The 27,207-nt window shown below is 41.5% G+C and overlaps 2 protein-coding genes across 4 annotated transcripts; one reads left to right on the top strand and one right to left on the bottom strand.

The window, feature by feature from the left end:
* Positions 1-379: 379 nt before the first annotated feature.
* MCM8 (minichromosome maintenance 8 homologous recombination repair factor) lies at positions 380-13,978 on the bottom strand. Of its 2 annotated transcripts, XM_009096210.4 has the most exons (18): positions 13,611-13,978; positions 13,362-13,436; positions 12,993-13,075; positions 12,658-12,807; positions 12,223-12,326; positions 11,175-11,373; positions 10,340-10,425; positions 9,279-9,430; positions 8,246-8,444; positions 7,448-7,478; positions 7,024-7,164; positions 5,842-5,983; positions 5,039-5,234; positions 4,556-4,769; positions 3,675-3,884; positions 3,006-3,082; positions 2,322-2,511; positions 380-1,331 (listed from the first exon to the last, which is right to left on the bottom strand). In XM_009096210.4, the coding sequence occupies exons 1-18, from the start codon at positions 13,741-13,743 to the stop codon at positions 1,239-1,241; spliced, it is 2,475 nt and encodes an 824-aa protein (XP_009094458.1). In that variant the 5' UTR covers positions 13,744-13,978; the 3' UTR covers positions 380-1,238. The 2 variants fall into 2 exon arrangements, with proteins under 2 accessions (XP_009094458.1, XP_018776607.1); XM_018921062.3 differs by lacking the exon at positions 12,993-13,075 and having other exon boundaries at positions 13,611-13,658.
* Positions 13,979-14,020: 42 nt separating this feature from the next.
* TRMT6 (tRNA methyltransferase 6 non-catalytic subunit) lies at positions 14,021-26,962 on the top strand. 2 transcript variants are annotated; one of them, XM_050973157.1, is made up of 11 exons: positions 14,021-14,157; positions 15,599-15,726; positions 16,131-16,240; positions 18,459-18,550; positions 18,638-18,721; positions 19,859-19,983; positions 21,143-21,507; positions 21,737-21,822; positions 24,897-24,999; positions 25,082-25,168; positions 26,004-26,962. In XM_050973157.1, the coding sequence occupies exons 1-11, from the start codon at positions 14,063-14,065 to the stop codon at positions 26,175-26,177; spliced, it is 1,449 nt and encodes a 482-aa protein (XP_050829114.1). In that variant the 5' UTR covers positions 14,021-14,062; the 3' UTR covers positions 26,178-26,962. The 2 variants fall into 2 exon arrangements, with proteins under 2 accessions (XP_050829114.1, XP_050829116.1); XM_050973159.1 differs by lacking the exon at positions 16,131-16,240 and having other exon boundaries at positions 14,141-14,157; positions 18,639-18,721.
* Positions 26,963-27,207: the final 245 nt, after the last annotated feature.

The following is a 27,207-nucleotide window of genomic DNA, read 5'->3' as shown; positions in this document are numbered from 1 at the left end:
CTCGCTTTCTCGCGTTTACTTTGTCTCAAGGAGAAACGGGAATGAGTTCACTTTTCCAGGTGCAGTGGTTCGTGTGCTCGTGAGGCGCGTTCCTGTCCCCAGCCCTGTACTAAGCCAAAAGCAGTCTCCAACACCTACTTCCCATTAGCTGATAGAGCAGACCTTGCCCCTTCAGAGCTCCAATGTAAAACTATAATTTTGTACTTAAAGCATTTCATTTCCCTGACCAGTTTTCAGTTTCAAGTATATTTGGTCCCTGATGTCCCTTAAATTAGAGGGTGAGGCACTAAGTTTCATTGTTTCTGCTTTTTATCATCTATCATATCTTACCTGAAAGAGAGAAATGAAAGAGGAAAAACAAGAATCAGCACTGCAGTCCTGATTTTTTAAAGTATATTTTTCTTTAGGGAGGGCGTGTTGGTGTTTGTGGCTTTTTAATTCTTACACTGAAAGCTTGCCAGCTGCTATTTTATTGCACCAGACCATGGTTCTGATTTCCTCAAAGTCAGGAAGCATTCAGCACTTCACCCGTGGTGAGCACACATGGTTGTGTGTCAGGAACAGTTACACAGAAACAAACAGAACCTGTTGGTTTACAGATCTTGTAATGGCCATTAAGCAGCCTTGAATAAATAATATTTTTCATATATAAAGTTTAATGCAAGTAAAAATCCAATCCCTGCTTTAGAAATTTAATAAGGATATTTTCTTAAATCAGCCTTGGATTTCAAATAAAACCTTGGCTTCAAAGACCATGTTTCAAAGCAGAAAACCAAGTCAGTTTTGAGTTAAGTGTCATTTGGTAACAGCTATCAAACAGTGTTGTCACAACATACTGGAGACATTTCTATACTTGAAATGAACTACAGTGCTGAAAGTACAGCTCATACCATCCTCTCATGAAAGATTTCTGGGCTGAAATTTGTGGGTCCAGCATCTCTTTCAGAAGTAAAGTCCCCTATGGCACTGTAACAGTATAAAAACACACCTTCCACTCCTGATCCGAGGATGACGAGGTGCCATTTGGAACAGAGAGCTGTAGGATGAGCCAGGCAGCAATACCATGTGCCAGTTTGTCCTGTTGCAGCTTTCCAGTTTAATTTTCTGCAGGGGAATCTCCAGCCCAGCAAACCCCAGTGCCATGGCAGGTGCAGCTCAGCTCAGGATGTGCCTCCCTGCTGCAGGTCAGCAGTCAAGGGGGACAATTATTCCAAGGAAATTCATCACAGTGACTCTTCTCACATGGTCTGGAGCTGATAAACTCTTGAACCTTTCTTCAAAAGATAACCCTGATCATTTAGCGACCCAATAAAGCTTTCAAAATCAGATACCTGGGAAGAAAAAGACAAAAATACTAAATTAGAGAATGACATCTTACCTGATATAAAGCAACATAAACCATTTGAAAGAACATAGTGAAATGAAGTGGGCTAAGAATAGGTCAGCTTCCTTAGCAAACTCTTCACCTACCAGAAGGTCTCACACCATCAGTCCCTGTTTCCTGCTTTAGGTACACACTGTTTTTACTGCAGAGTTACACAGAAGCAGCAGTTTTTCCTTTATGATAGGAAGAAAGAGTGCAGCTACATATGTATAAATTCCAGTTCTGAAACAGAAGTATCTACCAAAGAAATCCATGATTTCTACAACTCTCCCTGATTTCCAGGTATAGAACTTTGAATGGGCAAAAATATTCTATATAGGAAAGGTGAATTAGAGTTAATTAAATCAACTTCAATAAGTAGTCAATGGAGCAAAAAGTACAGTTAGCTATCAATACTTCTGTTTGGCTGAAGCCCCCACAAGTATAGACTGCAAATCAATTACAGGGCAGAATACATTTGTGGCCATGTGTCCTAGATGATCCTTTCAACATACAACTTCAGGATGTCTGAAACAGGAATGAAAACCTGAAAGGCATGTTTAATCCAGAGGAGGTGATGCAGAAACATCACTGCACTGCTAAAGTAGAGCATGGACACCACAAGTCTAAACTTGGTAACAAAAATAGGTGTGTCCTCTGGGGAGGCAGGAGTGCAGCACTCCACCACTGCCTTTCACAGATCAAACCAGGATCTTGCTCAGAACCAGCCTCATCAGTCAAATCAGCCCTTACCAGTGCAAGGAGCTGCTGTTGCAAACAGCTGTGGGGTCATGGAGCTCACAGAGACACTTCAGGAGCTCTGCTCAGCCTAACAGCAGCACATTGGTTATTTCTGCCATTACAAAGAGGCTCCCCAGAGGCGTCTTTTCCCCTGTCCCTTTGGCAGCAGTAGCTGAGGGTGGCCTGGCAGTGTGTGGCTGCTGGAGGGGGAGCTCACCCGTAGCTGCAGCTCGCTGGCGATGCGGCGCAGCTGCTGCAGGTCGAAGAGGTTGTTGTAGGTTCTCTGTGCCACGCTGCTCAGGGCTGACACGAATCTCTTGGCCTGTGAGCGATTGCTCATCCCAGACCCATGCTGGGAGCGCTCGAAGTCCAGCTTCCCAAACTCATCTGAGTAGGTGCCCAGCATGCTGCAAACAGGTGACAAAAAGAGATCCAACTCTCAGCAGGACATAAAAGCAAACATATATGGATTCGATTCCCAAAATGTGACTGCTTGAGAGAACTTTCAGAAGCCATGTAGAAAACCACCCCCTATTAGGTCACTCTCTAGGAACTTAGACTAAGCATTCATCCAAATCACTTTTGAATTTTAACTGTTCACCTGCACCAGGGAGTACTCAGAGGGGAGAAAAAACCCTTCAGCAGAGCCTCATGTGCGCATTGCCATGCCTAGACACCCAGAACCACTGTGACCACACAACTCACAGGCCTAAGCAGTTGTATTTGACTTAGGGGTGCTGGCAGCTTTTAAGGAGCAGCTAACAAATCCAAATAGTAGTAATCATGGGTCTAAGCTTGATAAACTGATTTCTTCATTGTGTTTGAATATGTAAAGAAAAGAAGTTTCAAATGAATAGCACTGTGATGCTTTATTTATTTTTAAAGCAGTGTTTTCTATTACCTGTATTTCATTATCTCTATTACATCCTCAGCATCTTCCTTGGTAGACTTTTCTCTTAATTCCAGTCTTGATCGTGCCTTAAAACAGAAAAAAATATTCCACAAAAATTTAAGATCTATCATAACTGATGTGAAAAAGGGCTACAATCACTCTACAAGGGCTAAAAGCACAAAATTTAGGACCAGAGACAGACCCTAAGCCTACAGGATTAGAGGAAGATTTTTCTATTTTTTGTTAGTGTGTCAATGTGTCCTCTTACATATTTGCACTTTCAGGCTGTGGATTGGAGTCTATTTGCTTTTTAGCAGTGGAGCCTTGTAAAGCAGCAGATCACAGATAGTGCAGTTAAGGCAGTGTTAGGGAAAACAGAAGCAGTCTAGGTTCAAGGTGGGCAGCAGTTGTTCCTGCCTGCACCTACTTTTTCTCCTTTTGGGGAATGTGATAGGTTCTCTTTCCATCTCCTCAAGGGTGTTTTGCTTTATAAGAAGTTTTAAGGAACAGCAGCTCTTAAGCCCTTCTAAGCCTGATGCATTCTCACTTTCTTTTTTTTTTTAACAAAACAGAAAAAGCACAGGGGTGAATAAGTTGTAAAAAATGATAGGACTTGGCTAGTACCTCAGGAATAATCTCTTTGCTTTCAATCCCTTAAGCATTCCAGCTTGCCTTTACCTCTGTCAGTCGAATCAGGGACTCCAGCTGCCTCGTGGTGATGGGGGTGCTGTCTGCTCCTTGGTTCTGTTTCCGGAGCTCAAGGTAGAATTCCTGGAGGACTTGTGCTGCCTCTGGAGATAAGCTTGGGTGCACGTACTGCCGAGCGTATCCCACGTACTTCCTCAGCAGCTGATGGGGAATGGCATCAAAGTTTTCCCCTGTTGAGATCTAGCACCGTTACAAAGAGTTAGATTTCTGTCTGTCAGAATTCTATAAAATAGAAATTTTAATATCAAATCATCATATTTATGCTTTATCTGGTGAAGTTGTCACTATAAGAGCTTTGGTGCTTTGTATATGTATGTATACAAAATGTATACTTCAAAGTGTGTACTTCAAGTCCCCATGCTATACTCAGACATGTAAACACACACACTTGGCCATTTCAGAAAAAGCAGCCAAGGGTTCTCATCTGCAATGATAGGAAGTGCCAAATAGAATTTGTTATAAAGTTAAATCCCTTCTCAAAAAGAGAAAATCCCAATTACCACAGCTCCAGTGGTAACCATCATTGCTGATATCCTGTTCCCAAAAGTTCATGGGTTTACCTCTCGTAGGAGTATTTCTCCCAAGAAGTGGCATTTGACAATATCAGTTCTCAAAGCCGTCACTGAAGTCTAATGAGAAACATGCTTCCTCTCCTATACTTCCTAAATCCATGGAGGTGCAGATGCCCAAGGATTTGCTTCCACATTGCTTTATTTGGATTCAACACTCCATCACAGATCATATTACACCAAATTATTACACCCAACCCACTTCTGTAGCTCCTTATTGAAACCCAACATGGCAAATTTGCTTTAGAGTATCTCACGCAGCAGCCCCAGGACAAGTCCCACCTTCAGCCTCTCGAGCAGGGGTCGATCTGAGGTGGCCTGGAGGACAGAGTGCTCCTGGGAGTTGGCCCGTGTCACCAGGGCGCTACTGCAGGCAGCGCGCCGGCCGGCCCGCATGGCCATCACGTGCTCGGACAGCAGGTGGTCGTGGTCCTCGTTTGGTGTGTCCAGCAGGATGAAAACCAGATCAAACCTTGACAGCAGAGCACTCCCCATTCTGGAGGAAAGACAAGAAACTTGGAGTGCTTGGAGAAGTGGAAAAATTATAGCAACTCTGTTCCACTTCAAACACGGGTAAAAGATCCTGTCCTGCTCATTCAGAATAAAGTACAACAGCAATTTCTCTCTCAAAAGCCACTAAAAATTATTAAAGTTTGTGTTCACATTTCAAAATCCTAGAATGCAATTGTACACAAGCTACCAGACTGCCAGAAGCATCTACTCCTGAATGTGAATTATACAAGCAGCATTTCAGAAAGGGCTCACTTTAGGTTCTCAGACACTGTCTTGGCTTTGTTATAATGTCCTCCAACGGGGTTTGCTGCAGCAACAATGGATGTCCGAGCTGGCAGACTGCAGACAATGCCAGCCTTGGCCAGGCTGATGCTCTGCTGTTCCATGGCTTCCAACAAAGCCTGGTGCTGGTTTCCCATCTTATCAAATTCATCTATTCCACAAATTCCTGGAAGCAATTAAAACAGGACAAAGACTTATCAGACAACACATTAACTGAAGGACAAGCATGTCCTACAATCTAGTGCTACATCAGAAATCCAACTTAGAACCCAAGGGACTGCAGGAGACATTGAAAAATCTCCCTTTCAGCCAGCTTTGTTTTCATTCCATGGTAATGCAACCAAACCACTATGAACTTAGCCTGACTGGGGGATGCAGCATTTTGCTGATTCGTTATGATGACAAAACAAGCTTTTTAAAAATAGACAACATATCTCATAAGCGAGTCCTTTTTCAAAACCACTAAGAGTCCAGCATCTGACATCAAGTCAGATCCCTGAACAAAAAAAATCCCAGTTCTTTGACACAGTAAGTCTGGTATGTGAACTGGAGAACTGAGGTTTCCCTACACTCTAGGAAAGCAGGAATTGCCCCCAGAGAAGCTCTGAAGAAGCTCAGAACTTCCCATGGTGTGGAAGCCCAGTATCATACTTCAAACAGACATTTTTAGTCCACAGTTAAGTGAGCACTTTGGCTTAGCTGAGACTCAGCAGCACACACTCTCCTGCCCCTTACATATGGCTACGCAGAACCTGTGGCATTCCATGGATTACCTTGATCTCCAAGTACTAGGGCACCAGCTTCCAAGGCAAAATCTCCAGAAGTGCCATCTCTGGAGAGTGTAACAGTCAGGCCAGAGCTGGTGGAAGTATTACCACAAACATACACACCTCGAGGAGCGATGTTACACACGGCCTAGAAGAGAAACAAATACTTTTTCCCTCCCCAAAGTGAAGAATTTCATAAGCCTCATTCTAGAGAAACAATTCAAAGTGAACCCAAATTTGTTTCTTTCCACTGAATATAGCCCAACAGTAAAGGTCTAACTCCTTGCAACTCAAAGACACATACTTCTGCAAAGCAGTAGGAGTAACTTTTCTTGGATTATAGTCTTTTTGTAAGTAAAAATGTGAAAAAAAAATCAGTTACTCTGTATTATGTTATTATGTTACTCTGTATTATGTTATGTTATGCTGTAGAGTCCTCAGTAAACCAAAGAATAATTCAAAAATTTTCTTTGTTAAGATGCTTGCATGCAAATCTATCACTTTGGCTAAGTGCAAATCATATCCTAATGCAACAGGTCCACGTTAGAAAGACTTTTTAAAGAAGATCTAGGTGAATTCTGTCCCTCTTGCACTTCACAGTAACCATGGAAAAAGACATAGAATTTAAAAATCACTCAGTTTAAGGGAAAAAAAAAAAACTATTAGTAATTGTCATAGTCATGCAGAAATACCTACTGAGATCAAAACCCAAACACAGCATCAGGTCCCTTTCCCAAAAAGTTAGCAACATGGAAATAGGGTAAGGAATGGAAGTAAACCTCACATGAGGAGAGTCACAGGGTATCTGAAGTCGCATTTGTTCAAAGATTAATTACTTCATTTCACAATGGACCAGCTAAATGAAGACAGGAAGGAGTGAACCTCCCCACTGGGGAAAAGCATTGGTGACAAGAACTGCATATAAGGGCAGGACAGCAAGCCTGTAAGCCTGTCCTTGAAAGCCCATGGGCCTGACAAGGACACCTGCTCAGGTGTTTTAACAGGCTCCCTGGATGGCAGGAGAGCCCTTTGGATATGCTCTTGTACTTGAGGCATCCCACATGAAAAGATAGCTCCAGCCAGGCTCAGTCAACCCTTTGGTCTCAGCACAGTTATCCTACCATGGCTGCAAGTCAAGATAATAATGAAATAGAGGAAAACAGAAAACAGTAATAAAGAAAACCATACTTGCAACATTTGACTTTTTCCTAATCCTGGATCTCCAACAACCAGAACATGTGGATCTCCTCGCACTGGGATTCTGTTCTTGTCATCCACAAACTTCTGACATCCTCCAAACAAGGCCAGGGCCAACCCTGCCTTCACAATCTGTTGTGGTAGAGGCCAACACTGGTAAGCATTCCATCATGGTGCCCAGCACTGACAGCTCCCTAGAACTGCCTGCAATAACCTTTCCTTCTGGATCTCTGAACTTAAGGGTATAAGGCTGCCACTCTCCTGACACCAAAAGAGACTATCAGCCACAGGGACCTGTAAAAACAGTCCCTGTCCCCTCCCCCTGTCCCAGATAAGCTTTGTGAATCCTTTAGGAGTTGAATGGGGCATAAACATTTCAAACTGGAATTACAAGTAAAGTTTTTTGATGACTTACCTCATGGCCATAGATTGCAGGACAAAGAGAGCTGAAAAGCAAAGCACAATGTAACATCAGTGGAAGATAAATCATGTATTACTATAAACAATCACTCGTCCTCGCTCTCATCACAGAACACCTAATTAAACAATAAAACTTTTTGTGTAGCTGTTGCTGAATTTTCAACAGAAATCAGCAGCATCAAATTTCTTGAAATTTTTGGATAACCAGAAATGACTGAAACAAGAAAAGCTTTTCACTTGAGTCCCCACAAAGACAAACGAGATCCAGCTTCCCAGTGGTATCTGCGCCTGTTCTTGTCCTAATAACTGCCTGTAACCCTCCTTTCAAAGTGCTGGGTTTGTGTTCTTTGACTCCGCTGGGAGGGCCTGAGGGACATTTCAGGTAGAAGAGTACTTTTCAGTCTGAACTGAGGGTCTTTCACACCCTCTGCTCAGTTCTTGCATCTCTTTCCTCTACTGTAGAAAACTGGAGGACAAAATGGTACTTTAAGTTGAATTTACATGGTGAGGATCAAAATTAACTAATTGTTTTTCTACCCAGAGCTTTCTGTCTAAGGTTAAACAAGAACACAGGCAACTTCATGAATCTCTAACGGCTCCTAAAGTCCCAACATTACCACTGCACTACCTCCCTCCCAAGTCCCTTGCCCACTTAGTTTCTTAGATCTCTGTGGTTTCTATTGCATAAGGCTCAGACATTTCAGAGCTTTATGATGAGCTGTCACATTTGTCTGAAAGTGTCACACTGATTCATGTCTAACCCTAGACCTAGTCTAGGTCTGATACAACTTACTTCACAATGAGCCTGAACAGATTTTCCTCAGCTTGAATTTCTTGGATAGCATAGAGGTCTTTAAGGGAAAACTCCATGAACGATCTCTGAAAGGTCTCATCGTCAAAATTCTTCAGTTTTTGTCCTTTACTGTTGCTGACAGAATTTGCCTCAATGTACAATAAGAACATACACTTGTCGTTTTTGTTTTTAGAAGCTCCTGTTAGAAAAATTGAGAAAGGATGATAGAGCATTTTTTCTGTCAATAAGCACTCATATGATCTACAAATGGCTTAGAGTAAGTCAGAAATACGCACATGTACATATTAAAGTACTGAGCATTTGCACTTTGTAAAATTGATGCAAAATAAGGTTCTAGCTACATTTGTTCTTTTAAGTTCCCTCCACTTATGTACACAATAAATATTTTCCTGAAATTGAGGATAAATGTCTAGAGAGAATTTTGTCCCAGAATAAATAAATTTTTCCAGGGATTTTAAATCATTATGTTATTGTTGTCAAAGAAAAGTTGAATATAAAATGTTTATACTCAATATTTTGGGGGGAAAAAAAGATGTGTGGTGTAGAAGCATTAAACATGTAGCACAGTAATTACTCAGTAATTATCAGTTAATAATTAATCATTTTCTATATAGACTGATTACTGAGCAGAGCCTGAAGTCTCAGAGTAAAACAGTCTTGCAGTTATCTGCAATGTATTCTTTCAGAGCGGTGCACAGCATTTTTCTTCACTTGGGGAAAGAAAAGGAAAAAAAAGAGTTGATAAATTTCTCTAGGGAGACTAAATTAAGATAACTCTCCTTCACAACGGTGTGACAGTTCTCTTAATGTCTGAAGGAGAAAATGTTAAGAAAATAATGCCCTAAAATAACTCTTCATTGTAAAAGTTTGGTAACCTCTAAAGAAATTTACACTTTATGGACTTAAGGCACTGAGAGCTCCAACTAAGGGGAGAGACTGTTGTTGTTCTTGTGTAAGCACTACCAAAAACCCCACCCTAGGAAAAAAGGAGTTTTCAGATGCTGCACTTCACCTTCCTCAGTGCTTGCCACCTTCACAATGCCTGTGACTGTGACCATGTCCCCTGGGACACAGCTGTCCACGAGATCCTGCACCAGCTCACACTCGATGGTGCGCGGGATCCGTCCTGCTTCCCGCTGGTCGTCTGACATGAGCTCCTGCACCCTGCAACACACGAGGGGAGCTGCACACCCCGCAGCACCTGCCAGTGCAGCTGCAGCACACAACACCTGCAGCTCTGGGCATCTTCCTCAGGTCACACTTCACTAAATGGGTATAAACCACGCATAAAGCCCAGAAATGCAGTAACTGGGAACTCCGAGTTGAAATTCAGATTTTCTACCACTGATGAGCATGTTCATGTAGAAATAAGTACAGTACATAAACTAAAAGGGACCCATAAAAAAAAAAAAAAAAAGAGCTCAGACATTATAGCCCCCATGAATTCTTAATAGGTATTCCAACCCTGGAAAAGTCCAAGGAATTTCTCAGACCATAATAAGAAGAGCAGTTGACTCTCTGGTTGTGAGAGTTCCAGCTCTGGCTCTGCACCTGGAGCTCTGAGATTCCCTGGAAGCCGAACCAAGCTTTACCGAAGAAGCTGTGATGAACAGCGCCCTCTGGAGCTGCTAAGAGCAGCACGAGTTTTTACAAGGATGTCACTTCAAACTAAGATTTCTAACCCTCCAGTTTACTTCCAGCTCATTCAGGCCAAGTGGCACAGCTGACCAGTGTAACCTCATAGGGTTTTTCTAGCTGACTTTCTAGCTCGTCAAAGGGAATCATGAAATCATAGATGCAAGATGCAATTAGAAATTATTGAGAAATCCAGCAAAGAGCACAAACTGAGCATCTCTCCAAGAGCTGGGTGAGGGCAGAAGGAACTTCCAGGAAACTATTACAGGGTAGGTTGCAAAGTATACCAGCACTTGGATAAAACAACTGCTTTGTGATACAAATGTTGGAGAGGGCTTGCTGCAAAAGACTAAGATTATTAAAATCACACAGTGTAACACAGGTTGAGCCATCCTGTCACTTTTTGAGTGTCCTGTCACATCACATTTTTCTGCTTACTTGACAGACTGCCAGTCCACTGTGGTGGTTAGAGGAGAGCTCCTGTCAGCTGTGAAGGACCGGCCCCGGCACTCGGGAACAAGACACTGCAACAACAGGAATTCTGACTCATTCCCAGCATTTTTTAATGTCCTAGGGTGAAACTGTCTTATTTGATTAAAAAACAAACCAAACAAAAAACAAACAAAAAACCCCAAACAAACAAACAACCCCCCAAAATACCCCAAACCCTAAAAAACCACAAAGCAATAAAATTCAGCATCATTCCAGGAAAAAAGAAAATTAAATTAGGGCTACAAATTAGAATGTACATAATTAATGAGGATCTATCAAGCACAGACACCTGAACTCTGACTCACAGCTGTTAGAGCAAACACAGCAGAATTGTGTGATCCCCTCAGTGAAGTGGTTTGAGAATAACCAAGGCACTGTTCTATGTCTAATGACTTCTTAAGTCCAGATAATGAAAAGTTAAATTAAAACAGAAAGTTCTAAACAAAAAACCAAACGATGTAAGCATAAAAAACCACCAAGGTGGATCTTTTTAAGCACAGCTGGTGAAATGGTAATTAAAAGAGATAATATTTTTTCCAGGTTTCAGGGAACTTCTATGTATTTTTTGTCACATGTCCTGTTCCAGCAGCATACATTTTTTACAAGTAACAAGGGTCTGAAGTAAGAAAAGTTGCAAGGTATGTTTAATTAGTTTTCAACATGTCAGTGTTTTAACCTAGCTTTAATGACTTTTTTCTTTCCCTTTTTTTTTTTAATACCTGTCGTGCCGCTTTTTGTGAAAACACAACAAAAAGCTTGAAGTTCAATGGTTTTGGCTTACCTTGGTGGGAAGGGTGTACTTGCCATCGGGGAGAGGAACACCCTGCACATCGCCACAGGCAGCACAGACGAAGGCCAGGTTGGTGCACAGGGGTTTGATGTTGCTGACCCTCACCACGGTGCCACGCAGGGCGATGTACTTGCCATAGCAGTTGGCCCTCACGTTTTTTAGCTGGGTCAGAGGCTCATAGTTGTACACCCTGCATTAGCACACAGAAAAAAAGGAAAAAAATTACCCCCAAACCCATCCAACCACAAACAGACAAAAAAATCCTACTCCCAATTAAAAAGGGTAAATCCAGGAAAAAACACTTAAAAGTATTTTTTTGGCAGATCCATGGAACATTCTTGCTCTAGAAAGCAGCAGAAAATTCAATATTCTCACATGAATCAATCTCAACAGCCTCAAACAGTACAGTTTGTTTATCCAGTGACACCTCTGGCCTAGCAATACATTTAAGATCATCCATAACTGTCTCTTTCCATAGTTTCAGATAAAGCCTGGAATTTAGACTTGCAACACAGAAGGACCAAAGTTTTATTACAACTCTGCCGCCACCAGCAGGGAATTAAAAACAATGATAAAAAGAAAATAATGTTTAAAATGTAATTTTAACTCCAGTTGAGCTTACACACCCAGTTCTCTCAGACCCTTGAAGTGTGACATGCCATTACTTCTGATAAATAAAAAATGTTTTAAGGAGTTGTTCCATCAAAAACTTCTCCAGAAATTTTAATAATTCTGCTTTTAATCGATACAATTCTATTTATAGTATAGTTGTTCTGCTTCTAAGCCACTTCTCTACTTACAAGCTTTTCTAGTTCAAGCTGTTTGTTCAGTTTATAAGGAGGTTTCATTTCACTTTTTTCTTCACAAGGACCTGAGGTCACAGTGAAGAGAAAAAGCAGAATGTAGAGTATTCTCCTAGAAAAAGCTTCACAGAGCCCAGTTTTCCCTTCAACATGTAAGCCATGCATGGACACTGGCAAGGATTAGCCAGGAAGCAGAGCTCTTCCTTGGGAAAGAAGAAGTGCCCAGCCCCCCTTACCTGGCATGGATGAGAGGCACGTTTATGACAGGTTCCCCCTGCAGGGGCAATCCCTCCTGCACCTGCAGCTCTGCCGCGTGCCTCTCCAGGTCCTTGGTGAGCACCTGGTGGAACAGGAGGGGAACACAGATGCCCATAGGAATTAGAACTCCCAGCAGAGAGAGACACAGGTGTTAGAACTACATTTAGTTTTAGTCAACTGCTCCAATGATGAATAAGAAAAATGCACCAAGATCAAAGCAACTTCCAAATTTGATTTTGTGGGTCATACAGGAAGAGGAGAGATTGAAGGATTTGAGTTTTAAACAAACAGTAATTTGCCCTAAGAAAGAAAAACACAGAGATGTGGGGTTTGTAACATAATTGCCTCTAAGTGTCACTGATTCTTTTTTGTTGTGAGGGTTCTGTTCCTATGAATCAGAACCTCGTGCTTACCTGATGAATTGCCAGACCCATACACTGCAGTATTTTCTGAGGCATGTCCCTTAGTTCAGCAGATATATTTGGTATTGACTTAGTCAGCTCTCTGTCCTGGATTAGCTCCTTATAATCCACGAGAATGCTTCCTTTTCTTTCTATTTCATCCTGGGAAACACCATAAATGATAAAATACACTTCAAATTAGAAGTAAAACACCCAAATGATGTCCTAAATGTTTCAGGTCTCTGATGGAGGTTACTTTTGATGGGAAAAAAAACACTAAAATTCTGTAATGTTCTTGTATCAGCAACAGGTTGTTGGGGTGGGATACGTTTGGCTTTGGTTTTTACCTTGTCATAAAGCTCAATGTGCTGCATGAAAAACTTTTCAAAGGCTTGAGTCTTCTGGACAAAAGGAGACTTGTCATTGTAAACTAATTAGAAACACACCACGTTAGCAACAGAAATAATTCTTTCCACTTCACAAAATACATAAACAGGTAATTTTTCTTCCATTGTTTTTCTGCACCGCAAAACTAAGGCAGATGATAGATCTCCACAGGATCCCAGTAATTAACACCAAAGTTACAGTATATCACAAGAGTGAAGTCTTTATTATATTCCTGTTCTTATAGATGAAACTTTTGTTGTTCTTTATTGAACTTATAACTCTACTAACATTACATGTAATCAATTCTAGAAAAATAGGTTTAAAAATACCTTCAGAGAAATAAAGTTTCCAGCCCTTATAGGGAATAAATTGGTCCATCGTTGATTGGACTAGACGAGATTTTGCTGGGGGCAGAAAAAAAATAAATAATGTGGAATGAAAGAATATGGAAAGTGAAATTTTGCAAGTTTTATTCTCAGTGATTCTTCTGACCACGGGAGACAAACAGCTGTGATTGCCCACACAGCGCGTTAGAAGCATTATGGCTTCAGAAAGCAGAAGCACAGAGGCTGGCTCACCAGGTTCGGGCATCCTTTTGGGCTCTCCCTTCTGTCCTCTGCCTCGGCATCCTCCTCCTCCTCGCCATCCTCCTCGCCAGCCCTGGAAGCCTCTGCCCCGGGCGCATCCCCTGCCCCTGAGCTCCCTGCTCATCTCCCGCTGCCGGGGCCAGTCCGGGGACACAACAGCAAACCGAGCTGAGGAAACAAATTTTACCACAAGACACTTAATTGAAACCAGTGCTGTTTCCCAGAGGGGACCCCGGGGGAAGCAGGCCCTTTCTCCCGCAGCGCAGCGCGGAGAAGGTTCGGACAGTCCCGCCGCGGAGCCCCGGGGCCGGGCCGGCGCTCGCTGCCCTCAGAGAAGGCTCCCGCCTCCCGCGCTGCCGCACTGCGCAGGCGCGCCCGCCGGGGCCCCGCCCGAGCGGGTTCGGCGCCTGCGCGGGGGCCCGGCGCGAGCGGCGGCGGCGGCCATGGAGGGCGGCCCGAGCGCGCGCATCCGTGAGGGCGACTGCGCCGTGCTCAAGCGGGACGAGGTCTTCAAGGCGGTGTCGGTGCTGCGCCGCAGGTGAGCGCCGCGCCGGCGGCTCCCGGTGCCGTTGGTGCTTCTCGGTGCCTCTCGGCGCCTCTCGGCCGCGGTTTGCGCCTTCCACCCCCGCCACCCTCGGTGCGGCTGTGGCGGGCCTGCCAGAGGGAAGGGGGTCCCGGTGCCGGTCGCTCTCCCGGTCCTGCCGCGCCAGGCAGGAATAGCGGCCCCGCGAGGCTTGTGTGACAGGCAGCGGGAAAGGTTTTAATGTTGTCTCGGTCCCTATGGCAAAAAAAAAAACAAACCCTTAAGCTCGGAAGATCTCCTGACCGCATTGCTGGTAAGACTTTGGAAGAGATTTCAGGGTTTGGCGTTGCGGGTGTCAGACCGGTGCCGGTGGAAGCGGAGCCGAGCAGGTGCGCCCGCCGCGGCACGCAGCTTGTGTGAAGTGTAGTGAGCATTGTTAATGGCCCTGAGCGTGCTCGGCGGCGTGGCTGTGCAGGAGGATGCCGGTGCTCCGTCTGGCTAGCTGCTGCTTTGGAGGGGGTGCCTGGAAAGCGCTCCCGTGTCTCTCCCAGGCCAGCTGGCATAGCAGGAGAGCTCCTGCAGCCCAGCAGGGAGTGCTGGAATCGCCGGGCACAGCCTGGGCTCTCCCCGGGCAGCAGGCAGTTTTGTAGAGCAGGGTGTGGAAGTAAGTCAGTGTTGGGTAATGTGGCTAGGTGTCTGATTCAGTGGGATGGAGATCTAAAGGTGCTATGCTTGTACGGGACTGGTTTGAAAATGCTGTCGTTCAGTATTAGTGATGAGTGTAATTTGCATAATTAAGGCTCATATTGGCAAGTTTTGACTTGAATGTGAGTGTGGCACAGATCCTGATACCTGTTTCATTTGCCAAGATTGGTATTTCCAGGAATAGCAAGGCTGCATTTGTTGCTCAGCCTGAAAAATAAAGGCTTTGTGAATCCTGTTTTTAGTGAAGGAAGATAAAATGCACACCTGCCTTGGTGCAATCAAAATGAAAAGGATGGTAAATTTAATTTTTTTTTAATGAAACATTTCCAGGATTGCTGTCTGTTTTCTTCATAGTCTTTTGGCAAATGTTATTTCAGAGGAGCTTTGCAAAATACAGGACCATGCTCATATTTTTGCTACGTGCTTGGATTTAATATATTTCTGACTTTCTAAAAATTATGCTGACAAGTGCCATAGCTTTATTTTATCTGTTATTTGAAAAGTCTTTTGAAGTGGGGGAAAAAAAAAAGTTCTTCTTCTATGGTCTATTAAGTTCTTTGTTCTTTTCCTGATCAGTTTCAGTTTAATGTGGATTTTGTGGTTAATTTCACTCTTTGTGCTTGTCCTGCTTTTCTTCTGTGATATAGATGAAAATGTCATATATAAAGTTATAGTTTAGGCTCAAGTATAGCGGGTTTCAGAAACAATAAAAATAATGCTTTAAGTATTACTCACTTTTCTGTTATTTCAGAAAAATAATTTTTGAGAAGCAGTGGTTCTACCTGGATAATGCCATTGGACATATTTATGGAACTACGTTTGAAGTAACCAGTGGTGGAAACCTCCAGCCAAAGCAAGAGGTGGAAGAGACTACCACAGGTATCCCAGAGGACTGACAGTTGGAAAAACTATTTCAAATTAATTTGTTTCTTTGATAATACCAGAGAAATTGGGAAAGTTTTCTATTAATCATTTGTTAACTACATGCTGTTTATATTCCTTCTGTCATAAAAGTGCATGGTTTTGTCTTCATCAGCAGTTTCACTAGTTCTGTAACAAATAATCTTTTTAATGTGGGAGAAAATTCGAACCTTATTCTGGGTGATTTTGTTTACATTCAGTTTTACCTCACATATTACATTTCCTTGCTTAGGCTGTACTTTACAAGGCCATGAAAAATGTGTGTTTAACCACAAGAAATCTGCTTTCTGTGACACTAAAATCTTGTGTTTCTCCCACTGATTTGGAGCTAGATTTTACAAATCTGTATCCTTTTCCTTTAGAAACAAAGGAAGCAGGGACAGATAATCGTAACATAGTTGACGATGGGAAGTCTCAAAAACTGACTCATGATGACATAAAGGCTTTGAAGGACAAGGGTATTAAAGGACAGGTAAAAATAAGGTTTTGGTGTCATTTCTGTGCTACCTTGATGGTTATATTTTAGTTTCTGAAAAAGGATATTCTTTTTATCTGTGCATAGATTTCAGTGCTTTTTCTTTGTTCATCTGGTCAAATCTTTTTTTTTTTTTTTTTTTTGTTTTTTTTTTTTTTTTTTTTTTTTTTTTTTGTTTTTTTTTTTTGTTTTACAAAAATGCTAAAGCTGTTTTCAGAGAAAACTTTGTCTAAGGTTGGCAACTTTGTCAGAGGAAAGTAAAGAATAAATATTTGTGGCATCAGAAATTATAACAGATAAAAAGTACAGCTCACATAATCACCATTTAGTTTTGCTTGTGTATAAGGTTCAAAATACTATTTCTGTATTACAGAGGTATTAAAATTGTGCAATAATTAAACTGTCAAAGGTGTAGGAAAATATTATGGCCAAGCAATGAAGTTTTATCAAAAGACACTGTGTAACACATGTACCAGCAGTGTGCCTGTAGGCAGTGCCTGCCACACAGGGGTGATGCTGGTGCTTTACCTGGAAAACTCAAGTGTTCCCAAGAGATCAGTTCTGTTCTGTTAGAAAAGGGGTTGGTATTTAAGCCTGCACCTTTCATAAAGTAAGGGATCTTTAAACTATCTTAAATTGTTACTAAGGCATTGCAGCCAGTTGTGTTCTGCAGATGCTGTCAGGCACAATCCTCTCTGGTCTTTGGTTTACCCTTTCTAATGAAATCAGGAAATTGCTCATGCTTACCTCAAGTTCATCTCCTGTTTGCATCTTGCTCTTTGGAGCAGTTTTTCTGCTTTTGCCTGCTGGGTCCAAGGAGTTTGGAATGGTTCCTGTTTCCATGGTTGTGCTGCTGGTTGTGTTATCTCTTGGAGAAGAATGTGCTGATCAGGCTGACAGCTTTGATGGGTTTTGTTTTCACTATCCATGGCAGAAGATCCCTCTGACTTTCCTGTGTGTCCTCAGCAAGCCTGTGCCATGCATCTCCTGTGCTTTTATTAACGCTGCTGTCTGGACTGTAACTGAGTTTTCATTTTGAGCTACATTAGCAGCGATAGATATTTTTCCTTCCCTAAATGTCTGTTAAAATCTGAATTCCTGTCTGTGAATGCTGTGTCTTGGTGATGCAGGACACTTCCCTGTTTCCTCACTGTAAATTTTACTGGAACATAAAAAAAAAACCCAAACCTTACAAAACAACATAACCCAGGCACTGAATTTATTTTTTTCCTAGAATAAATCAAAAAAGAAAGAGATCCTGTTTTAAATCATTAATCACATGTGTTAAGTGTTTGAAGGAATAATGGCCTGAAAAGCCCAATAGGAAGTGAGGAATACTTGCACCACCTGATTATATCTGTTATTTGAGCAGGTTTTTAAAGCACAAGGGGAGCTGCAGTGTCCAAATTGAAAATACTCCTTTTTTTCATTTGTCCCCTCCATGTTTAATAGAACCCATAATTTTAGCAGTTAAACTACTTGGATCACAGAACCCAAAATAGCAGCATTTTTGTTCTTGGTGATAAACCTCCAGCAAGGAGAGTCCTGTTGGATTGGTTTGGTTTTATTGGAGGTCCTAATGATCCCTCCAGCTGGAATCTGAAAGCATGAGAAAGAGTTGGGTTGGCAAAGGGTGGAGATTAGAACAGGGAGACCAAGAAAGCAAAACTGGAATTCTGGGAAGACCTAGGAGCTAGAGAAGGGGAAAAAAATCAGGAGCAGTATTGCAGGAAGTAATACATGCTAAGGAGTTGGACATTGTGCAAGGAGTTGGTACAGTAGGGTGATAAAATTTGTGAGACTGAAAAAATTATTGGAGTGAGGGAGCTGTCTGGTGATTAACCAGAGCAGAGGGGAGGAGCTACGTGGAACAGGGAAAAAAGGTACCCTCAGAGATGCTAGAATCAGAGAGACCCAAAGGAGGAGTTGGATTAAATGAAATATTACTAAATATTCCAGGATAAACATTTTCATTTCTATGATTTTTATGCAAAACTGTGATTAAATTCATACACATAGTGTAATGCCTCCCTGGTCCTCTTGGTTAACAGAGATTGACTTTGCCATTAGGAGAAGTAGTTTGTCAGGAGAAGTTCACGGTATACATGCCTCTACTGGAAGAAAATATTTTCAGTGCTTGTTTAAAAAAATACTGTCTATGAAATGAATGAGAAATAAATGCTAGCTGTAACAAAAATGAATTGTCTCTTCCAAGGAAATAGTTCAACAGTTAATAGAGAACAGTACAACATTCAGAGACAAAACAGAATTTGCTCAAGATAAATACATAAAGAAGAAGAAAAAAAAGTAAGTGAATTTTAAAATGTGAAAAATACTTGGTAATTCCCTAAATTGTTGAGATTAAAATAAGACCATTACTATGTTTTTTTACAGATATGAGGCAGTTATTACAATTGTGAAACCATCCACTCGCATCCTTTCAACCATGTATTATGCAAGGGAACCTGGAAAAATTAAGTGAGTTTTCATTTGGTTTCTTTTTTCAAATGACAACAGAAAGATCCTTTAATACTTTTTAAATACCTGCACTATACCAAAGTATACAATACTCACCTTTCTTCTCTTTCCCTTGAACGTGAAGATTGTGATTTAATGAAAGATAATGTGATACTGAACATTAATTAATATGGCAGCAAAGAGGAGAACTCTTTTGCGTGCAGTACCAGAATTCACCACTTCCCTATCAACACCGCCTTGCTCAGTACCCACACAGACAGAAGCTCTTTGATTTTCTAAGATACCTCTTACCTGCTTTGGTTCTGGCTCAGTAACAAGATAACCAGCCACTTACCACAAGCAAGAATTGTTGTCTTTAACTTGTCAGGGATTCAAAATCCTCACATCTCCAAAGTTTAACAGCCTGTGGGTAACACAGGGGTTGGAGTCAGACGGGGCTGTGACTACAGGCATCTGGCCCCGTTTGATTTTCACTCACCTCACCTAAGAGATACATTGTTACACACAGTAACAGTGGACTGATGCATTTTTTAATGAAGGAATAGTAAATCTAAGATGCTGGGATTTAACATCTTCAAATACATGTTATTTAAGCCTTCTCAAACCTTCTTCCTTCTCTGTCCAACATCTCTGCACTTGGCTGCTTTTTACTATTGAAGATCAGTTGTAATTTCTGTAGCTATCACTGTGTCTCTTCAGTGCACGTGCTGGGTTTTGATCCTGGGTTACAGGTGATGCTGGCTCCTGCAAAGCAGGTGAAAACCACAAGGGATTCATTATTGGATCAGGAAATGCATCCATACCGCTTGTTCTTTACAAAGCTGACATGCCAGAGAAAAAAACAAACAAAAGGTTGAAAAAATACTTTCTCTGGCTGGAACAGCACAAGATGTCCACTTTGCTATGGGCACCCTACTGCATATCCTGCTTTTGGTTTTCCTGGCTGATTTCTTGTTGGCTCCAGTTCTAGTTCTTCAGTATCAGATGTGTAGTTATGATTGTCTGTGTGGTGACTCTGAAGATCACTGATGATTTTCCCAAATCTACCTGCAATCCAACTGTTTTTGGCAGGCTCCTGGGCTAGTAGGCAGTATCTGTAAGCAAACTGGTGTTTGTTAAGTCCCTCTTGTCTTCCAGCCACCTGAGATACGACACCCTGGCTCAGATGCTGACTTTGGGAAACATCCACGCTGGCAACAAGATGATTGTCATGGAAACGTGTGCAGGCCTGGTGCTGGGGGCTGTGATGGAGAGAATGGGGGGTGAGCTACACCAAGGGGGATGGAAATACACACCTGTGGGGCACTGCTGAAAGCAGTACTCCAAAATGCTTCCTCAGCTTTTGAAAACTGGTTTTACCACCACCAGGATTCAAGGAAAAACTTGTTTTTCCACTGGGGAAAGTTTTTGCATCAGTTGGATTTTTTTTTCAGTACTTAAAAACCATAAAAATGAGAATTAGATTTGATATAATTGTTTATATAAATAATTTTTATTAAATTTATAGCCTTGTATGTAGATTTGTTTTAGTTCCTCTCTTAGAATTTTGACATTGAGTTCAGAAAAAGCTGTAAAGAGCTTGTATGGAGATTTTTCCCAGGCACCTGGAAGTCCAGGACAGTGAATAGCAGAAAACAGGAATAGTGCCACTGGAATTCTGACAGCATTGGAAATGTTGCAGTTCCTCTTGTTCACTGCACCAGATCTAGTGTGTATTTTGAAAGTATGTGACATTTCCTTCAGCATATTCTAGGAGAAGTTTGACTCCTATTTGTCTTTGAAACTCAGTTATCGGTTTGATTATTCTAAGGCACCAGGTAGAGGTGACAGTTATATTCCAGAAGCCTGGGAAGGCAGGAAGTGATGTGATGTGCACACAGATGTGCTGTCTGTTGTTTGGGAAGCACACAGGCAGTGCTAATGCAGATTGGTTTTTTGGCCATAGGGCTGCTTCTTGAAGTAAGTAAGATACAATTTCAGTTAACTCTTGAGTGTGTTTAACAACTCGCACCTCTTTCTTTGGGGCCTGGATATTGAAGAAATTCTATGCCAAATAAGGCTCTTTAACTTTTGGGTTTTATCCAAGCAACACCAGAAATAAGTAACAGAAACTTTACAGTTTTGCCTTTTAATTGTTTATTAAATTAGCTTTTTCTAGCAATTTGTCACTGCTTATGTGAGCTATAGCTCATATATTAGAAGAAAGAAGCTAATGTTAGCTTCTGAGCTAATCCTAGATACATGTTTAATACACAAATATTCCATGAGTTACCACAGCTTAAATTTGATGGTTTGATTATGAGCAGGCAATTTACTTCCTTTTTCTTAAATGGACCCTTCATTTAAGCGTTGTAGAAAAATTTAAAATTCTTTGAGAATTCTGGCTTTTCAATGTGTTTTGATTTTTTTTCCCTCCCACAGGCTACGGATCCATCATTCAGATGTACCCAGGAGGGGGACCTGTTAGAGCTGCCACCAGTTGTTTTGGGTTTCCCAAACCTTTTTTTGATAATCTTCATGAATTTCCTCTCAGCAAAGTGCAGAGTCTCCTGTCTGGGACATTCAGTACAGAGACTCTGCCTGCAGACCCTGAGGAGAATGCTCTGGGGGAAGAGGAAAGCAATGGATTGAGTGAGGAGAAACAGACTGCCCTGCAGGAAACAGGGGAGGAACCTGCTGCTGAAGCACCTATGGAAATCAATCCAACAGAAGAGCAAGACACAATGGACATTAGTGCTGAAGATGTAGAGTTTAAAGAGACCAAAGAAAAAGAAAATAAAGAAAATGTAAGAATATTTATTGTGGCTGTTCAGGTTTCACAACATCTGTGGACATAAAATTCTGCTGTCTGATTCAGCCCTGCTGAAATGCAGCTTAGTCAGGTGTTTAAGTGGAAATCTGAAGTTGTCTTTTGTCTTACATTAAGATTCAAAAACTGAAAATGCAGTCCTGGCAATAATGGTTTGATAAATAATTACCAGTTAAAGTGCCAGCTGTTTGTTTTGTTGTTCAAAGGTCCGGGAAAAGCATATAAAACAGTGGGAGAGAAGGAAAAAGCTGAAAGAAGCTGCTGCTTTGCTGAGAGAGAAGAATGCTGATGGGTGAGTCTGCTTAGAGCTGTCATAGTTTGGGAATGGTGTTCCCAATTTAGTGCTCCCACTGAAACATCCCAGACCATGGGGACCATGGGATAGAGCAGAGAACTGGGGGCACAAAAGGCACTGGTTGAGATTTTTTTTTTTCATTTAAATGGCTTGAAATGATCTAAAAGTTAACTAAATATGAGCAAATATTAAAAACTTAAAAAAAATCTATCCAAAGAGAACCAGAACCCAGGTAGAATCTAATTCAAAATGACCCCCAAAAATATAAGAGGATTCTAATTAGCAAAGTAGAACCTGAGGTTTTAAGTTCGTTAAAGTGGAACTAAATTTGTTGTTCTGGGGTTTTTTTTGTTTTGTTTTGGGTTTTTTGTTTGTTTGTTTGTTTGTTTTGTTTAGTTTAGTTTATTTTTAGAAACTAATTTTCTTTTTACACAGGAAAAAAACATGTAACTTAATTTTACCTGTTTTACCCAGGATCAGTTATTCCTGAGGAACAATTTCACACAAAGATTTAATATCATAAATTAAAAACAAATACAATCAATATATTCCTAGAAATTAAGCTCCAACATAGTGTAAGAGCATTTGTTGGGTGTGACTTTTTCACCATGCTCTTAGCAAATGCTGGAGTGATTCAAGTTAACCAGGTAACATTAATTCAGTTAATTTAATAACATATTAATTTGTTTTCCTCCAAAGAATGTTTGTTCACTGGAAATGAAGCTGTTCTGCTTGGATAAATTTTACTGCACATTTACTGGTTATTTTCAAATGCTTGCATATAATTTTTGGGGTTTACTACTATGAAATGTTTTAACTCATGCTCACTGATATACCTCATGTAGCATATTTGAATGGTAGAGTTCATAAAGATGCAGAACCAGGCAATTCTGTGTTCTCTGAAGCAGTAAAGTGCTCAAGGAGGTTTGTAAAAAGCTCTGCACATCTGTCTGACAGTGCCTGTGGCTGTGACCATGAAGCTGTCTGAATAGTGGCACTGTCTGGGTCTGGTTTCACTGCTGTTTGCTGTACCATCACTGTAATTCATGTCTGTGCATGATCTGGCAGAGGCAAAATTAATATTTGACTTCACTTGCCCTTTCCTTCTGTGTAAAATAACACAGTTGTTGATTGAGTTCAAGGAGGCTTGTTTTATTATTTAGTATTTTTCTCTTGTTTATTTGTTTTCTATCACTTTTATCCTCCTTTTGTCCTCTGTAATGCATGAAAGCTGTAACAAATTACATTTCTGAAGGGATGAGTGATTCCTGGCTTTAGGAAGGCTCCAGCAGGATGGGGGTAAACAGAATTTATGGTGCCTGAGGGCTGATCCCCTTTCTTCAGTCACCTGCCTTTTATAGGCACTGCTCCTTGAGATCAGGAACCACAGAAAACTTGGCATGGAATAAGGAAATGCTTCAAATTAAAGACTAGAAACAGACAGGGAAAACAATGTTTCAGGGATTTTTGCAGGAGAGAAACAAGGAGAGGATAGGGGGAAAGGTGCTTAACATTGGAGGTGAGGAGAAAGACTGGCACTTACTGGCAGAGTAAAGAAAAGCTATTCATTAGGTGAAGGTGGGTACCAACTTTAGGTACCACAATTTAACAGTATTTATTACTGAATGTAGAAAATACCATTCCAGATAAATTTCTACCTTCTGTCCTGTTGTGTGGTAAAACATTGTTTGTCCTGGATCTGGTGGTTCAATTCCTTTGGTGAGAGTTGAGCTCTGATGTTAGGCCACTGAGGGGAAAAAGGAAGATGTTGGGTATTTGGTGTTCTTTTAAAGCAGACTTTAGAGATAGACTATTCCATTTTCCTGACACTATGGAAGCAGGAATTTGTTCTTAGGCATGCCATGTGTTCAGAATTAGACCATCTCCTTCCCTCTGCCTCTTCCTGTTCCCCCCTCACCCACTGCATCCATTTTGTGCCTGGCCAGGCTCCCTGTTGGCAGCAATCTGTGCTGCCATATGAAAGAGCAGCATTTGATTTTGCCCAGTCTCTCAACCCTCACTTCCCTTCCTGGAGTCTGGCAGAGCCCCTGGCAGTGCCAGTGCAGCATTCCGAGGCACAGGATGAGTCTTTCCTTTATGGCCTGCTTGGTTCATGATGGAGCACAATTCCTTTGAGCTTTGCATTAGAAGTAAATGGTCTGCAAGGCCATGGCTGCCAAACAACCCAAGTGGGAAAAGCTTTAAAAAAATTATCTCACTTCCTTATATCTGTTGTATTTACAGAATTGAACATCAATTTTTACCTCCCTGTTGCCAGGCAAGTTTAACTCTGCTCCAGTACTGCACATTCCCCTGGAGAACAAATGTTAATTGATGGGGCATCCCAGTAGTCTCTGTACACTGTGAAGGAGTTTAATTAGCCCCTTCTTTCTGTATAAGCACCACTTAATAGCTAATTAACTAATTATCAACCATTTCTTGCAGTGTAGTTCAGAAGTTACTTTTTTGGATTAAAACTGGAGATAGTGGTAGAGAATCTCAACCATCTGTAGATCCAAGTTACTGTGTGACGTTAAAATGAGGATGGAGAATAAAATATGAAGCCTTTATGTTGTCAAGGACATAGTTTCTTTTTAAAAGGTTTTTAGTCATGCCTTTTAAGGATTTGTTCTCTAAGTATTCTTTTTATATAAAACTATTAAATGAGGACTTCTCAGTCTAAAGAGTCATGACTGAGGTTACATTCTAAGCAACATTTGGCAGTCACAAAACTTAAGTTGTATTTGCAAAATGGTCTTGGGGCAGAGCAAGCAACGAGAAATTTCTTAGACTGTAAGAATTATTGTGGAGCCCGACACAGCTGAAGTGAGTGCTCCTGAAGTGAGTGCTTTTAATATTCTGCACTTTGGGGAGCAATGCTTCAGCCTCCTAATTACACCAGTAGGAAGTAATGATTTGTTTTTACATTTGGGGACTTGTCAGAGCAATGAAAACATGCTGCTGAGACACTTCTAAGCTGTAATTGATTGCTGTGCTAAGTAGGAGGAAATGTCACTAGATGAGTAGGGTTCGGAAGCAGAAAACTAATGTGCATGAAACTTTTTTTGCAGCTTAATTGTAGCCAGCAAGTTTCATCCCACACCCTTGTTACTTTCTTTATTGGAATTTGTTGCTCCTTCGAGGCCTTTTGTTGTCTACTGCCAATATAAAGAGGTAAATCAGGATGTTACTTCAGCTGTTACAGTTCAAGCTTGGTGCCATTCTGCTGTGTAACCTCCTCTTCGGTTTTTCTAAGCCCTTACTGGAATGTTACACCAAGCTGAGAGAAAGAGGTGGAGTCATCAACCTGAAACTGTCTGAAACTTGGCTACGGAACTACCAGGTAAGGATGGCAGCAGAGGGCTGCCAAAACCACAGGAAGTCTGGGGAGCAAAACGTTCCCTGAAATGAGGGGGGAAGTTGGACTGACTGAGCATGTGTAAGCTCAGGCATTTTGCTCTGCCCTGGAGTAGTGGGTGTTCTGAAGAGCTTTAATGCTTAACTGTCACCATTTCCAGTGGAAAGACTTTGCTTTCTTGCATTTTATTAAACGTTTGCTGAAATATTTGTAGGAGAGTGACAGGGTTACTAATTCCTAGATGTCCACACAAGGTGGGCCTGGCCAGGGGTCCTGTGTGCAGGTGCAGTGAGAACAGCCCTGCAGTGTCCTGGACACAGGTAAAACTCTGGGACCTGCAGTGACAGTTGGGGCAAAGAGGAGGCACAGCTGGAGGGATAGTCCTGACACAAAGGTGTGCCGTGGCTGCAGAAAGGTGTCAGGGACAGAACTGGAAATCACAGAATCCCTTCAGGCTGGTTTGTGCAGTAGCTGTGCTTTCTTGCAGAGCACTTCTGAGCACATCATGGCACTTTCATGGGCCTCAAACCTTGGCTTTATAATATATATTTTAGATTTATTGATATAATAAATATCTATATCTTTTTTGCTGGCAGTGCCATGAAGAAGTAACCAGTGAGGCAGCAGCTTGTATGCAGCTACTTTAAAGATAAATACACTTCCCAAATAGCTTTTTGTTGTTGGGCTGGAAAAAAAATTACATACGATTCAGTAAGCTGAAATCACTCAACATGATGTGCACACACAGAGTGGATTTTTACAGGTGCTAGTTGTGGGGTGTGTTTTGGGTGTGTTTTGTTGTTGTTTGTTTGTTTTAAAGGTTTTACCAGATCGCAGCCATCCCAAGCTGACCATGAGTGGAGGTGGAGGGTACCTCCTGTCTGGCATCACTGTCGTCTTGGAGAAGGGCAAATCTGATTCCAGTAACTCAGAAGCACTAAAGATGGAAGAGCCATCATCTAAAAGATGCAAACTTCAAGACCTTCCTTGTTAACATTTGGAGAATGACTCACGGTTTAGATCTCAGGAGTTTAGTGAGATAACAAGTCCTTTTGTGCTGTTGGCAGCACAGGGCTGTGCCTGTCATGCATCTGTCAGAGAAAGCAGCAGAACTGCAGGAGAGGGAGGACTCAGCTGCTCCTTAGCCGTTCACATCATCTGAATGTCAAGGAAAACCCTTGGGAGCAAACATCCCACTGAACCCACAGGAACGTCAGGAGAGATAGAAGATCAAGAGCAGCCAAAGCCTCAGTGTATCCAATCTGTTTGTTTGTTGTCAAATCTGAATATGAGGTAGCTTTTTAAAAGGCTGAGTTGGAAACAACACATCCAGCTTAGCTTTCTGTTCTCCCAGAAAGGCAGCAGAGGATTACCCTCAGGATTTCACGTGGTGATCTGCTCCCACTTGGGACAAAGAACTCGGCTCTGTTCAGTGATTTAAGAAAACAGAATGGACTGCAAAAATCATACACTTTTTTTTTTCCAAAGGAACAATAAAAAGAGCAATCTAATAGTAGAGATGACTCCACATTTTTTAAAAATAAAAACAGAGGAGAAAGTGCATGTTCTTAAATTAAAATGCTAAATATTTAAACAATGTCACTATTAATATTGTCTGTCACTTTCCGAGACATTTTCTGAGAGTTGCTGTATGTTTTTAAGATATGACTATTTTGAAAACTGCTGTATGTATATTTATTTATTCTACTGTTAGATCATTCAGATGTTGGGCTTTTTTATTAATTTTTTTTTAACTTTGCATTTGCCATTTCAATTAAACTACAGGGTGTTTTTCCCTAAAGAGATTTATCTTTTTTCTTACTTTATCCTCTTTTTGGAAAAAAAAAGGTCCAGCACAGGCTTTAGGAGGACAGTACTCTTCTGGCTGCATCCCCGTGGGAACTCATAGGGACAGGAGGGCTTGGCCTCCATTCTGGAACTCCCTCATCAGTGTCTGGACTGACTGGACGGAACCTGGAGCTTTGGAATCAAGTGCTGAGGCTTAATAAAGCTGTAAAATTCAG

Source organism: Serinus canaria, chromosome 3 (assembly GCF_022539315.1).
Source record: "Serinus canaria isolate serCan28SL12 chromosome 3, serCan2020, whole genome shotgun sequence".
Classification (NCBI taxonomy): domain Eukaryota; kingdom Metazoa; phylum Chordata; class Aves; order Passeriformes; family Fringillidae; genus Serinus; species Serinus canaria.
Note: the sequence above shows the minus strand (reverse complement) of the source record. Positions and strands in the feature narration are given on the sequence as shown.

Excerpts from the sequence above, each read along its gene's own strand:
- MCM8 (XM_009096210.4), bottom strand. The coding sequence starts at position 13,743 with ATGAGCAGGGAGCTCAGGGGCAGGGGATGCGCCCGGGGCAGAGGCTTC. Across the intron at positions 12,327-12,657 it reads TGGGTCTGGCAATTCATCAG|GTGCTCACCAAGGACCTGGA; the intron begins GTAAGCACGAGG and ends CTGTTCCACCAG. Across the intron at positions 3,083-3,674 it reads CCCTGATTCGACTGACAGAG|GCACGATCAAGACTGGAATT; the intron begins GTAAAGGCAAGC and ends TTCTGTTTTAAG.
- TRMT6 (XM_050973157.1), top strand. The coding sequence starts at position 14,063 with ATGGAGGGCGGCCCGAGCGCGCGCATCCGTGAGGGCGACTGCGCCGTG. Across the intron at positions 21,508-21,736 it reads AAAAAGAAAATAAAGAAAAT|GTCCGGGAAAAGCATATAAA; the intron begins GTAAGAATATTT and ends TGTTGTTCAAAG. Across the intron at positions 21,823-24,896 it reads AGAGAGAAGAATGCTGATGG|CTTAATTGTAGCCAGCAAGT; the intron begins GTGAGTCTGCTT and ends CTTTTTTTGCAG.